This window comes from Colletotrichum navitas (genome assembly GCF_030913465.1).
Source record: "Colletotrichum navitas strain CBS 125086 chromosome Unknown LY79scaffold_16, whole genome shotgun sequence".
NCBI classification, from domain to species: Eukaryota; Fungi; Ascomycota; class Sordariomycetes; order Glomerellales; family Glomerellaceae; genus Colletotrichum; species Colletotrichum navitas.
This window is the reverse complement of record NW_026850562.1, coordinates 603,351-616,061: the sequence shown is the minus strand read 5'-3', so window position 1 is coordinate 616,061 and position 12,711 is coordinate 603,351. Positions and strand designations below refer to the sequence as shown.

Below are 12,711 nucleotides of genomic sequence, written 5' to 3'. Positions count from 1 at the left end.
TAATAGGTTACTATTACTGTTTTTACTTATGCTACTCTAGGCTAATATAACTATATTAGATATTATTTAGAAAGCTATTATATATTTTAATAAGCCTATTAAATATTACTAACTTATATTATACCTTTTTAACTTCTTTATTTATTTAAATATAAAACTTATTATTATTAATAATAGTAATAAGGTATAAGGTAATTTATTAATAGTCTTTAGGTATAAAGATACTTTAATTAAGAAGGAAGTTATAAAAAATTAATAGTAGTGTTTTACTAGTAGCACTAAAGAGGGCTTTATCTTATCTATTAAAGTAATATTAAAAGTCCCTTTAAAGCTTATAACCTATAAGGGTACACTTAGCCTATTTAGCTATATAATAAGTAAAGTAAGAGTAAATAGTAAAAAGGTCTTACTTATTAAAAAGGATTTCTTAGCTATACTTCTTATAGTTAATATATCTTACTATAAAGGTAGGTACCTTAGGGTATAAGGTACTACTAGATTAACTTATTATAAGGTTAGTTATTAAAGTTAATTAGTAGTAATTACTATATAACTTTTATAGTAGTAATTAAGTAGTAAGTTTTTTCTTAATATAACTTACACTTATAAGTCTAAATAGTGCTAAGTTAGTTTTATATATATAAGGTAAATAAAAATAGATTTCTAAAGGGGTAAATATAAAGATAAAGAAAAAAGTTAAATATAGTAATAATTATTATTACTTAAGTGTCTCTTCTTAATAGCACTATAGTTAGCATAGAAGAGGTTCTTGCTTATTAAAGGGGTTCTAATAGTATAATAGACACTATAGTGTTTCTTATAGAGGTAAAGTAGCCTTAATAATACTTAACTTAGTTAGTAGTCTACTAGGTTATAGTAGGCTAAGTAAACTCTTATAATAGTAAGCCTTATTAATTACTAGTTATTAGTAATAATTAACTATTAATTAATATTAGTTTTTACTAGTTAATTAATAGGATCCTATATCTTATAATATTATAAAGGTTAAGAAAAGGTAGTTAAATTTATAGTTATTAATAGTTAACTAGTTAACAAGGTAAAGTAGGAGCACAAGTGTAGTAGCACCCTTGCGTATAGGCAAAGGTGGGGGATTCTGCCAGTAGGCGGTGTGTCACGTGACCCACCGCCTCCGGCCGCATCACCCATATGCCAACAGTTTTCATTGGATCATGCTGCTTGGGACCTTTGGAATGGCCTGCTGCTTGGCTTTGGGCTGGATGGTTAAACATGCGACGTCCTGGTTGTGAGTCGAATGGTTTGATGTCACCTCTATCCACTCTACACTGCTATCTCCATGATTGACACAAGGTTGTAATCCACATCGGGAAGGTCGTCAAGTCGATATCTAAACCAAAGTTCCAAACCCAAGTTCCAAGCCCGAGTTCCAAACGTATGCAGGTATGAGGCAGAACTCGGCCTGCACCGAACCAATACTTGGCTGAGCTGGAACCGCCTACTTGAACATGCTGATGACAAACTTCAGTAAGACCTGAAGGCATCTTCAAGACAATGAAAGTAGCCGTAGTCAGCTATAAAATCCGTCGTTGTTCGCAGAAGAAAAGGGGAGGGGGGAAAGTCTCTCACCATCTTCGAAGAACTCTCGTGGTCTACTACCTCATTGCCTCATTCACCTCCAAGCCGCTCCCTTCAAAATGAAGCTCCTCCTCTCCATTCTCAGTCTGTATGTGGCCTTCAGCACGGCTGACTACCTGGCCGCCCGATCGCTGGACAATGGCAACAACATCGAGCTCGGAGATCTCCAGAGCCTTGACGAGCTGTACGCCGTTCTCGGCCCCGGGTACATGGAGAACTCTGTCTACGAAGACGTGACCGAGTATGAAACCCTGGCTACGATCGTCGAGGACCTGGGCGTTCCAACGACACCGGTGGCGGGCAGGGGTCTCGCCACCCGTCAAAACGAAGACGTGTGCTCCGATCTGACGGGCATCACGCGCATGGTTTGCGACAATGTGCCCTCCCGCTGGTGGTTCTGGGGAGCCGGGGGTGTTTTGCTCATTTGGTACTCCCCCGAGGGTATAAGGTCGTGGCTGGTGGTAAGCTCCCATATCTTGGAGGCTTGAGGCATGTAGATGTGTTCGAGGGCATCTGGCCAACATGTGGCGGCTTTTGCTTTTCTTTACAACAGTCCATCTCCGAAGCGATCAAAGCAGGAAGAGACCTCCGTAACACCTGGCGAGACGGTACTGAACTCAAACGCGCCGAGGACGCTGTCGACTACCACTTTTCTCTTCCCTACATCCTCAACGAGAATGCCGAGCCCGATGCGACCCCCCAATTAAAGGCGGCCTCTCTCGGTGAAGGCGAGGAAACCGAGAGTCTTCACGACTATGTATTCAGCGAACGTGAAAACACCATCTGTAAGCCTCGAATCTTCTTACCAAGTTCGTTCATTTCTCCAGAGGATACCTTGCTTACTAACACGGGACGATACAGATTACAAGGCAACCAGAACCTTCTTCACAGCACCCAACATCGACACGACGCTGGAATCATCCCTAGATTTTTCCAACTTGACGACCGAAGAAGCTGTCGAGAAGCGTCAGACAGACTCCTGCACGATCAACCTTCATATCGTGCGGCGCACGACCGCGACGACAACCGCGAACCCCGGGTGCCTTGCAAATATGCTCAAGTTCCACATCGACAGGAGCAGCGAGACCAACCGCTTCGCCTGCCGGCCTATCGACAACAAGGGTTCGTGGCACGCCACCTTTTGGCTTATGATCAACAAGGGCTACAGGAACACCGGAACCTACGGCTGGTGCTGTTGAGCGCCTAATACCGGCGACCCTCATCCCTGTGTGGAACATCTGATTCGTCATGATAATCAGAGGACGAGTGCAGAGCAGGGCCCCTTAAATTCCATGTTAATGAGGGTCCGCTCGCTATCAGTTGCGCGGCGTGCCACTTATTGTTCTGACACATTCTCTATTACGCCCCTCGGCATTCTCTAGGTAAATCTAGCCAAACTAATGAGGCAATGTATTTACCTCGTGACTACTGCAGAGGCTGAGCTGGAACCATACGGCTCGCAATATCCTTGACAACATATATCTGCCCGTATAGATCAACAGTATCCATGAATGTACGCAAGACAGCCATCCTTCGCTCCTTGATTCTTCGGACCGAAAAGTTCGGCTCTAGAGCGGGCGCTGCCTCCAACCGCGCGAGCGCCGTCTGCCAGCAGCTCCTCTCGTACTCGGCCAACTTGAAAAGTGCATCCTTGGGCGGCGAGCCGCCCTGCGTCCGAGCGAACTCGGGGAAGTGCAGCGAGTTGACGTTCTTCTCCAGGCCGTCGCGCACCGCTGATCCGTGATCATTGTACATGCGGCACATGGTCGCCAGGTGAAGGCACATGTCTGCGGCGTAGTACTTCTCCTCGGCCGTGGTGAAGTAATCGGACGGCCCGTCCTGCGACCTGCTCATGTTCCCTACCGCGTACGGCACCACGCACAGTGCCCACGCATAAGTAAACGGGCACGCGACGTGACGTGCCGCCGTTTCCTTGACCCATTGGAAAAAGGAAGTTTGTGGAGACAGGTATCGCTGTTGCTGGTCCTGGGCGCCGAACCGCTGGTTGTGCTTGATCTGGTCCACCTGGGCCAGGAAGTACAGCCGGAACTCGCGACGCAGGTTCTCCTTGTCCTCCAAGCTCGCCGCCACGACTGAGGGGTGCTCCATCACGTGTTTGACGAATCGACGCATGCACTCTCGGGCATCGACGTACTCTGCGGTCTCTCCATCCGTGGCGGATACGTTTGTGTCAATGGGCTTGGTTACCCCGTTTTCCGTCCCATTCACTGCCTTGATACCGTTGACGTCCCGTGGCACTCTGAAAAGATCTTCGATAATCTCGACGAGCTTCGGCAAGTTATCGGAGAACCAGGATCCAGCTACGGCCTCCATGAACTCGTCAGCCTGATAGTCGAGGATGGCGATCCTCATCATGTCATATAAGAAAGCAGGCGATGAGAAGGCAGCTCTTCGGTTAGTGCAGCCAGTCCATGTAAAAGGCACGATCTCAAAGTATTTGTCCTCCTCCATGTCCCTCCGGGGAAATATCTCCAGGTGACGTGTCCTGAGCAGGGGCAAGAAGAGACTGCCTTCGATGAGTGATGCGCGGATCAGCCATGCAGGTGTGGATGAGAACATGGGCGTCTTGTTGTACATTTGGTGGTACCCCGAGATCTTTCGTTCTGTGATGTCCAATGGAATGCCGCGTCCAACGATTTTAGGCGAGGTAATCGCTGCTTTTAGAGCAGCTAGTCTGTATGACTTGGTCAGGAGAAGGGACGAATACGTGACCTTTTCGATCCAGAGAAGGTCCGGTGCGATGACTGCGTCTTGAAGAAAGTAAGTTGCTCTCTTAATTGAGTCCGAAATGTCTGACTGTATGAATTCAAAGTGTCGTAGCCTGCGCGATTCTGATAGGATCAAGACAGCGTACGAAGTTTGTTCGACCGACTGGCTCCAGGATCCGTCCTCTTTCTGCTCAGTCATGGTCCGTAAGCCTGCCTGAAAAACGGCAATGGCAACCTTGGACCTCAACTCTTCGGCGAGGAAATCCGAAGGCAAGCGCCCTTCATCAATGATCGCTAGCAGTCTGATAAACGCCTCGGTCATAAGCATTGTAGGATATAAGTGACACAAATTCTGACTGGGTTAGCGAACAGGAACATGAATGTTGGAAAAACGACTCACCCATTTGTCTTTGATAGGACCATCGGTATTCCACCAGGTCTCGGACAGGAATCGGACCACCTTCAGGATCTGGGCCGAGAAACTCGACAGGTCTGCTTGGCACAACAGAGCAAGAAGAGCGTTGCAGTTGGCGCTGAAGCTTGGATCCCTCTCTTTGGGATATGTCTGGAAGTGGGTTTCGCATTCAAAGGCCTTGATCATGCCGTCTATTGGGGTGCTGTAACCAAGCGAACCTAGGCAAATCAAGGCTTTGGCTGTGTCGTCGACGTCGGCCTCGATACCAGGCGCTGCACGTCTGTTAGCATCAATAATACGTGATCAGCAGTGTCCAAGATGTTTTCAACTCACAGAAGCCTATGGTTCCACTCTCCTTTAAGGATCGGTATATTATGGAGGCCATTTTCTCCAGCTCGGGGGACTTCAAATCATCTGCTGTGAACCCGGCCTGGATTAGGGTGGAGAGTATCTGCACATTGTTTTAGCAAGCTAATCCAACCTGGCCACCCCGACGCCTAGGATTTCTTACCCACGTGTACTCAAAGTTGGTGGAAGGGAAAGCACTTGGAACACCGCCGCGACCGTTGCCGGGTCCCCGAGCCACAACATTTCTGAGATATTGTTCTGCTTCATCGTCCCACGCTGACAGATTCATCAGAAAAGCCGCGGTTGCAGATGGCGACGACATTATGGCACCGTGATATCTGTGATGCGTGACCTTGTCAAAGTCAATGAGGCCGACAAATGACTCGAGCGAATGGAGCGCTGTCAACTGCGTCTTGCCGTATAGAAACTCGGGTTTGAACCGTGACATTTTGGCAGCATGGACGGCCATCAACTCATCTTCCCCGCGCCATTGACCTATTTCCACCCCTGCCTCCTTTAACAACCGGAGCAACGACGGTAGGATAATCTCATAGCCCACGTGTAGAGTTAGAGATACATCCCAAGCATCCAACTGATGTTTCAGGGACGCTGTGGCGAGTTCAATACGTCCCACCAAGTCTTCTCCAGAAATGGCGATTTGGAGTGGCTCCGCGGCATGTCGTACAAGACTGAGGAGACCGGCCGCTGTGTTGAGTATGCCATCAATCTGAGACGCTGCGGAACTCCAGCTTCCGTCGGTATTTTGCTCTTCCATGAGGACTCGAAAACTCTCCGGGAAGAGCCATATTCTTGCTCCGGTATCTGGCTTGGTGACCATGGACACCCAGGCGGTGTCATAAATGGCACAACTCATTGCCCCGGCCCCATAAAACTCGTCGAAGCTTTTCAACGCATCTTTGAGTAACAGTACTGCTTCATGGTTGAGCAGGCTACTGTTCGGTATCTTGAGTTGCATTATGATCTTCGTCGAATCTAGAAATAGGGTTAGGGTTCGATCGCAGTAACACGCTCCAGTCGGCCACTGTTGGTATATGTTTGATGGTGAAACAGAAAAAAGTTATCTGGCTGTGGGAGTATTATTATGTCACCAGTAGTGTCAAGATATTCCATCGTAATAATAAAGACCCGAATACATGAAGCAAAAGCACAGTCGGGTGCCGAGTCGAGTCTTCCGGGCTAGCTGATTCGGGAACTGCGAGTTCATGTGTTTTAGTTTCCTCGGAGGAACATAAGGAGCAGTCCGATATGTCTGTGCACGTGTCAACTTGGCCTGGCCATGACTTAGGTATCATTGACAACTATTCGCTCCCTGTCGCATACACTTGTGGATAAGACTCTACAGTAATTGTCTATATACCTGTTCTCAAACGCTTGGTTGGGTAGGTTATAACAAATTCACTTGGACGTCCGATTTCAATCGTTAACCCCGCATATTGAAGAACAATCCTTTCTACCTGAATATCTGCTTCCAGAAAAGCGCCACTGAACACAGACTTCTTAGGTGATACAATGTCTTTACCGATCACGCTTGACCTTGGTCTCGTGCCATATCTGTCGACTGCACTCCTCGCTCTGGTCGTATGGTTTTCACTTGAAAGACCCAAAACCGCCAACTTCCCTTTAATAAACAAGAAGAGGGAACCATTCGACACTGCTGGCATCGACTTGGTGCGAAACTGGTTGGCCAAGAATGGGGATCAGCCAGTCAACGTGACGGCCGATACCGGGCCTTTCACCATTCTCCCGCCAAAGTATGGCCAGGAGCTCCGCGATAAGCCTGAGCTGAACTTCGCCACCCTCAACTACATTGTACTGTTTCTCCCTCATTCCTGTCCAGCGACGTTGTAACTGAATGTGTGTCATGGCAGAAATTCCATGGGGGCATACCTGGTTTCGATGCCTTTCTGCAAGGGACCAAGCCAATCAGTGCCAAAGTCGTCAGCACTTACATGACGCGTAGCCTGGGTAAGCATCAGTCTAAACCTCAATTCCGAGATTGATATTTTTGACTCTCAATTTAGCAACCATTACGCAACCAGTAGCCGAGGAAGTCATCGTCGCTTTAGAAGATCTATACCCGGATAGCAAAGGTAAGATCAAATCAGTTCTGGGGTTTATACGAGACTCACACCAAACGACAGACTGGCAGGAGATCGCGCCCGGAGAGCTCAACATGCTGCTCACTACGCGCGCCACCGCCCGCATCTTTCTTGGCGAAGGGGCCTGCCGGGACATGAACTGGGTGAAAACCAGCTGCGAATACACAGGAGCCATCTTCTTTGCCGCCGATAAGCTTCGTGCGTGGCCCGCAATTCTCCGACCGATCGTGCACTGGTTCCTTCCGTCCTGTATATACACACGCTCCGTGCTGAAAAGGGCCAAGAACATCATAGAGCCTGTACTCGACAAGCGGCGTCAATCCATACAGCAGCTTGTTGCCCAGGGCAAGCCGACAGCAGATTTCAACGCCGCCCCGGAATGGTTCGAGCAAGCTTCTAATGGCGGTGAGCTTGAGTTTGATCCGGTTGCAGCACAGCTGTTTTTGGTATGTGCTGGCATGGGCCGCTATCCCTTGTTGCCAAGTTGAAAGTGAGGTCCAGGTTCCGCCTGAGGCTTTTCCTATTCAGTGGGGTATATATGTTACGGATATAATTCACGACTGACTCCCAATTCTTCAATAGGCTGTTGGAGCAAACCATTCCACGGCAGATCTCCTGACACAGACCATGCTGCAGCTTGCGCTCCACCCCGAATATATCGAGCCTCTTTGCGAGGAGATCAGGGCGACTATCCCCCGCTACGGATGGACGCACAACGCACTATTGAAGTTGGAACTGATGGATAGCGTTCTGAAGGAAAGTCACCGACTGAAACCTACAGATCTTTGTAAGTGTCCACGGGGATATCTCTTGGCATTGCGCTCACTGCTGCAGTTACGATGCGCCGCCTTGTGACGAAAGACATGACGTTGTCGGACGGGACCTTCTTTCCCAAGTCTAGTATGCTGTCGGTTTCCGCCTTGAGGATGTGGGATTCTGCGGTTTTCGATAACGCCGAAAAGTTCGACGGCTACCGGTGGTTGCGCATTCGCCAGAATGACCCAACGAAACAGAACTATGCGCAGTTGGTGGGGGTGAGCGTGGATCATATGGGTTTCGGCTACGGCCAGCATGCTTGCCCCGGGAGGTTCTTCGCGTCCAACGTGATCAAGGCCATGCTGTCGCATTTACTGCTCAAGTATGAATGGAAATTAGCTGATCCATCACGCCCGATCAAACACCAAGAATGGGGCGGTACACTTCGGGTGGACCCACAACTTCGTCTGTTGGTGCGTAAAAGGGCTAAACCTGTAAACATCTAAGAAAGGAATGCATAGGAAAGAAGATAGAAGGTAGAGTTAGAGGCTATAGCCTGTAGGGGTTATAGTTTCCCTCTCTAGGAACAAGTCTCTGAAGAAGGGTTAGCTATGTATGAAATACACAGACCAATGCCTTTTTTTTCTTGTGCTATTTGTTTATCGCTTACTTGTTGTGTCATGACGCGCGCGTTGCCTGCTAATACTCTTTACGATCTTATTATTGCGTCTCTTCACAGGGCTCTCGTGTTGTTGCCCTTCAACTCACCACTGCCCGCTCGCCCTGTCAGGTCTAGAACGAGTGCCAGGAGGATTGTGTCACTGGCTCTAACTTAGGAAAATCCAATGACACATGCATTTTACCCCAGAGGCTACATACTTTGCGCGGCAACAGGGCAATGCAGAAAGACCATACATGTTTCTACACATCACACCAATCAAACTTAAGAGGGCTGGCTTACTAGAATATGAAGCATGCTTAACATTCAAGGAGCTCCGACTTCTTTTGTCACATTTGACACAAACAGCCTACGTTTTAGATAGTAAGACCAAAAATACTCAGGAGTATTGGGCTGGGGTGAGGTGGGTCTCCTAGCCGGCCCAGCTCAGTCAAGCCGTCCGAGTCAAGTCTTCACTCGGAAGCCCCTTTACGGTAACCGAGACAATCCCTGGCTAGCTATTGAGTTGATGCCCGGAATCTCTTTTTTCTCGACTAGATAACCGGAAAATGCGGGCCTCTTCGCATGGTAATTAGAGTACGCACGAAATGGCCATACTTGTGCAACTGCATCAAGCCCTGCCATAAAGCTTTATTCCGTCTGTCATCACAAATAACGTGTGACCACACCTTGAGTTTACAAACACATCTACAGAGGAATCCATCCAGTAGACAATGCCGTCAGCCTATCATGTCGTCGCAGCAGCGGCAGCCACTGTACGTTATACTGTTGAATTCCCTCATCTACAATTGCTAAAGTGTGTGCAACTAGTATCTATTATTTTTCATTGCAAGGAGCATTTATCTGCTGTACTTTCATCCGCTGTCCAAGTATCCTGGACCAAAAGTTGCTGCCGTATCCTATGTAAGTAAAATGACACTGCGTATTTTTGAAGCGACTCTGAAAGCCAACTTGATTTGAAGGTTTGGCGCGCGTGGTCTTGGGCAAGCGGCCAATGGCCATTGGTCGTCACAGAACTTCATGATAAGTATGGTCAGTTCATTGTACCTCGTCATCCGAATGGATGCAACCAGGGCGGGTAGTACTTATGCTGACGCTACTCCAAGGACCTGTGGTGCGGGTGGCACCGGAAGAGCTTTTGTTCTTCAATGTTGAAGCGTACAAAGACATATACGGTCATGCGTATCAGGGGAAGAAGACGTTTGTCAAAACGGATTTCTTCAATGCAGGCGAGGAGGAGGGAATTGCGACAGTCAAAGACCCTGCAGAGCATGCAAGGCAGCGAAAGATGTTGTCCCGCGGGTTTAGCCAGCAATCGCTCCGTGAACAAGAACAGTGGGTAAACCAGTATGTTGATACTTTATTGGAGCAACTTGGAAAGTTGGGCCATCCGTCAGGACCGGGAGTCGACCTGGTCGAAGCTTTCGTCTGGCTCACGTTTGACGTTATATGTATGTTTGACGACGCCATTTGTGCACCATCCCATTGCAGGCTGACACAGTGTTTTTACAGCCGATCTTGCGTTCGGCAAGCCATTCAATGCCGTTGCCAGCGGCAAGACACATTTTTGGATTTCTCTCATCTTCGAGGCCGCTTACGCAAGCCAGCTGGCGTCTATGCGTCGGCAGCTCCCGGTCTTGAACTTGATTTTGCCCTTTGTGCTCCCCAGAGGCTTCCTCGCAAAGTTTAGACAGCATAACGAGCTGAGTCGCGAGATGGCTTCCAACCGCGTGAAGCAAGGCGATACAGGCCGGGCGGACTTCTTCTCGCATCTGCTCCGCCACACCGATGAGGCAGGCATATCTGAGCCAGAGTTGCAGAGCCAGGCGAGCATCTTGATCGTGGCCGGTTCCGAAACCACGGCCTCCTTTCTCGCTGCCACCAGCTACCTCTTGTTGAAGAACCCCGACACTCTAGCCCATCTAAAGGATGAAGTGCGGTCAACTTTTCCCTCTCTGGACGACATCAGTGCAGATGCGCTAGCGGCGCTGCCCTATCTGAACGGTGTTATCGAAGAGAGTCTACGGATGGCACCACCCGCGGCTTTTGGTCTCCCGCGCTTTTCTCCAGGCGCTGTTGTTGATGGGCATTACGTGCCTGAAGGCGTCACCGTGAGCGCCGAGCCTTTCCCGATAGCACGCGACCCCCGTTACTGGAAGGAGCCCGATTGTTTCAAGCCTGAACGCTGGGTTGGAGATGGCTTTGGGGATGTGAAGGAGGCATCGCGGCCGTTCTCGCTGGGGCCGCGCGCATGCTTGGGTATTAACCTAGCGTATATGGAAATGCGGCTCGTTCTCGCTAAAATGTGCTGGAAATATGATTGGGAGCTGGTAGACAAGGATATGGACTGGTTTGGAAGATCTCGTCTGCACGTATTCTGGAAGAGACCTGCGCTCAATGTAACATTTAAACCCAGAACATAGTAAGTAGATTATTAGATAATTTATCCCATTGAGTGCGAAGTGACCTCACATAACCCAGAATTGGGTCTCTGCAAATGATTAGTGACAGCTATTGGATAGTTGGCCTGGATTGCTGTAGTCTTATTGGTCTGAGGTTGTGCGAGGTCACTTCTCACTCATAATATTTGTGTACCTATGATAATAACGCTTACTTTTGACATGTTTATGGATATTTTCTAGCACTGAATGTTCTTTATCTAGTATAGTTCTGTACACTATTTCTGTACCTAGTGTAGTTCTGTATTGCTGCAGGTATTATGACCAACCCCCTGCTATGTTTGTGGAGACAAACCTGTGTCTCTTACGTATGCTCTCATTCATGATCTCGCAGTCGGGCCAATGCTGCGCAACAGTGATCTGTCTTATCTTGGTTAAGAGGGAACCGAGTCGTTTGACTCTCGAGTTCAGCAGACCCTGTACTATATGCAGCTCATCGTCGTCGAGATCCCACTGGCGTAACAATTGTGAACGTGATCCGTGCTGCTCGCCACTCCCCGTCAGGCCTCCCACCCTTCCATCTCGGATGCTAGTGTTTCTGCCTAGTCTCCCCTCTAATCGAATGTCATCTTCCGGCTGAGCATCACTGGTTAACTGCAGGTGTATATTCTCGATGCTAGCCATTATCATATGGCACATCCTTATCACCAAGATGACCCGTTCAGACCGGGAGGCACAAGAGCCGCAGTTAAGTAATGTCTCGCAGCTGGCCATGGTGCCTTTCTGGCACCGCCATATTCCATCGGTGAAGATATTCACTGGAGGTGATTTCCTCTCGTCCCGGCTGGTAAACAGCGTGACGCTAAGCTTCTCATTTTGGAGCAACAACAGATTAATACAGTCGCAAGAGCTGGTCGTAGGTTCCGACAGCAACGTTGATGGTGTGCTACAATCGGATGTACTTCTGGCCGCCCTACTGCTTGTGGATTGAACTGTGGAAGATGATCCACTAGACGTCGAAAAGTCAGTCGTGCAGGTGTTGGCGTAGCCCAGATCTGTGTCGTCATAGGTAAGCGTGTGTTTCGGACTGAAATTGACACTAACATACTATCTATGGCAACAATATCCGTGCTGTCAAAGGCAACGGGGTCTGGCCATTGCACTTCGTCAAAATCAGCCGTGTAGTTCCAAACATCATCTTCACCCCACATCATTTCGACCTCTGACGGTCTTTCGGCCGTAGCTGGTGTCAATGTTGAAAGATATGTTGTGTCGCTCGGAGTAGGTAGGGCGGCTGAAGAAGACTGTCGACTGTGGGAGGCCGAGATAGCCCTTGCGCTAAGGTACGTGCATTCGATATTCCTGGCTAAACATCGTTGGCAGCCATCTGGCTCTCCTGAACATTTCAGCTGTGAGCTGTTAGCGTCTTCAACGCGGATGCGAAATTCGAGTTGGCTAGGTATACCTTTTTCTCCCGGCAGTAGCCGCATGCCACACGCGCGAGTATTTTTTGTCGCTTGTTGAAGGGTGGCTCGGAGGGTTCAACAATATATCCGCTTGCTCCACTGGGACACTTGAGTGTACTGAACATTTCGACTTTACAAGAGCCACCGGGAATTGATCAGTGCGCATCCACGATAGTTTCGCAACC

The 12,711-nt window shown here is 48.7% G+C and overlaps 4 protein-coding genes across 4 annotated transcripts; 3 read left to right on the top strand and 1 right to left on the bottom strand.

The window, feature by feature from the left end:
• Positions 1 to 1,673: 1,673 nt before the first annotated feature.
• On the top strand, positions 1,674 to 3,154 carry LY79DRAFT_702134 (uncharacterized protein; the record flags this gene model as incomplete). Its single annotated transcript, XM_060564936.1, has 3 exons — positions 1,674 to 2,075; positions 2,168 to 2,399; positions 2,476 to 3,154. 3 exons carry the CDS (start codon positions 1,674 to 1,676, stop codon positions 2,811 to 2,813), a joined length of 972 nt encoding a protein of 323 aa, XP_060416449.1. The 3' UTR covers positions 2,814 to 3,154.
• On the bottom strand, positions 2,953 to 6,082 carry LY79DRAFT_681752 (ent-kaurene synthase; the record flags this gene model as incomplete). The annotated part of the gene is made up of 4 exons (XM_060564573.1): positions 2,953 to 4,695; positions 4,744 to 5,030; positions 5,092 to 5,209; positions 5,270 to 6,082. 4 exons carry the CDS (start codon positions 6,080 to 6,082, stop codon positions 3,040 to 3,042), a joined length of 2,874 nt encoding a protein of 957 aa, XP_060416448.1. The 3' UTR covers positions 2,953 to 3,039.
• A 554-nt stretch (positions 6,083 to 6,636) lies between these two features.
• Positions 6,637 to 8,488, top strand: LY79DRAFT_588757 (cytochrome P450; the record flags this gene model as incomplete). Its single annotated transcript, XM_060560954.1, has 6 exons — positions 6,637 to 6,936; positions 6,996 to 7,092; positions 7,149 to 7,217; positions 7,269 to 7,672; positions 7,809 to 8,013; positions 8,088 to 8,488. 6 exons carry the CDS (start codon positions 6,637 to 6,639, stop codon positions 8,486 to 8,488), a joined length of 1,476 nt encoding a protein of 491 aa, XP_060416447.1.
• An 886-nt stretch (positions 8,489 to 9,374) lies between these two features.
• Positions 9,375 to 11,084, top strand: LY79DRAFT_588756 (cytochrome P450; the record flags this gene model as incomplete). The annotated part of the gene is made up of 5 exons (XM_060560953.1): positions 9,375 to 9,416; positions 9,472 to 9,564; positions 9,624 to 9,693; positions 9,768 to 10,112; positions 10,174 to 11,084. 5 exons carry the CDS (start codon positions 9,375 to 9,377, stop codon positions 11,082 to 11,084), a joined length of 1,461 nt encoding a protein of 486 aa, XP_060416446.1.
• Positions 11,085 to 12,711: the final 1,627 nt, after the last annotated feature.